At 40.5% G+C, this 1,218-nt stretch overlaps 1 protein-coding gene across 1 annotated transcript in view; it reads right to left on the bottom strand.

Annotated features, from left to right (window-relative positions):
* Window positions 1-1,218, bottom strand: part of LOC111216537 (perforin-1-like) — a 6,894-nt gene extending 5,676 nt beyond the window's left edge. Inside the window, exons 1-2 of the mRNA XM_022738064.1 lie at window positions 1,164-1,218; window positions 118-400 (exon numbers count right to left, since the gene is read on the bottom strand). Of these exons, the coding sequence (XP_022593785.1) occupies window positions 118-400; window positions 1,164-1,171 (291 nt within the window). The 5' untranslated portion in view covers window positions 1,172-1,218. The remainder of the gene's footprint in view (window positions 1-117; window positions 401-1,163) is intronic.

The following is a 1,218-nucleotide window of genomic DNA, read 5'->3' as shown; positions in this document are numbered from 1 at the left end:
GTGTGTGTGTGTGTGTGTGTGAGTGTGTGTGTGTGTGTGTGTGTGTGTGTGTGTGTGTGTGTGTGTGTGTGTGTGTCAAATGTCGCTCTGTGTGTAAAGTTGTCTGATTTAATTTACTTTCTGCAGCACGTTGCCTTGAAGAGGGTTGCGTCGGAGGATACAGGTGCCATTTGGGGCGGCGTAAGTCTTCACGTCGATCGTGTAAGCTCCTTTCCTTCGCAGGGTGACCATATCAAAGCCCTCCCCCACCAGGTTGTAGCCTGGCACGAAGGGAGCGGACTTGCACTCGGCCGTGACCTCACAGGAGAGAACGAGGGAGTGGTGCGACAGAAAGAGGAGGAGACTCAGGTAGAGAGGGGATGGAGTTGAGAGGGAGAGCATGGCTGGGGTCAAAGAGACACTGAAATGTTTCACACAAAGACAGAGAGAACAGGAAAGGAAATCAGTGACTATCATTTCAGCTGTAATGTAATTATTCATAAAGTTATCAAGCACTGTAATGTTTTTTTTGGTAAATAGGCTCTATGATTCTTTGAATTTCAATCTCCGTCAACCTGTCTTGGCATAAAAACATCAGTTACTGAGTTTTCAGTTTCTTCTTGCTGTGGTGCTCTGGAAGTCTGACTGTATTTGTCTATCCCTAATTCATTCACATAATGTTTGATGAAAATGTTCTGTTACTGGCACATGTTCAGTGGCCCTAGCATTTATGTATGATAAGCATGTATGATATTTAAGCAGAAACATAAAAGTGTGACCTGAATAATTAATGGTATTGTGGTTAAGTCATTACAAAGAGTGGGAGCGCACTTTAGTAGTGCTAAGGAGTCATGGTGATGCAGCCACAGCTATTTGTCAGCAGCTGTGAGCTACATGTAACTCAATTAAAAAAAGAAATAAATATTTAAAAAAAAACCTATAATAACATTGCTGGTTCTCAGCCACACTAGTCATATAGGAAAAAGCCAAAAATCCCTAAATGGTCAGTGCACAGTGTTTAAAAAATAAATTATTTCCTGATGACAAAATAAACAAACTACTTAACAGGAATCTCAGAATGACATAAATAAAATAGACTTCCACCCTAACCAAACTTTTTGTAATTTGATTTGAGACCCTTTAAATATTAATTAATGTGCATAATTTAATGAAAATAACATTACCTGTTCATTCCTGCAGTGTGAATCTGCCAGTGAGCTGCAGATGAGGAGTGTGTCA

This window comes from Seriola dumerili, unplaced genomic scaffold (genome assembly GCF_002260705.1).
Source record: "Seriola dumerili isolate Sdu_G_001 unplaced genomic scaffold, Sdu_1.0 BDQW01000035.1, whole genome shotgun sequence".
NCBI lineage: Eukaryota > Metazoa > Chordata > Actinopteri > Carangiformes > Carangidae > Seriola > Seriola dumerili.
The sequence above is the reverse complement of the archived record's forward strand: the minus strand, read 5'-3'. Positions and strand labels throughout refer to the sequence as shown.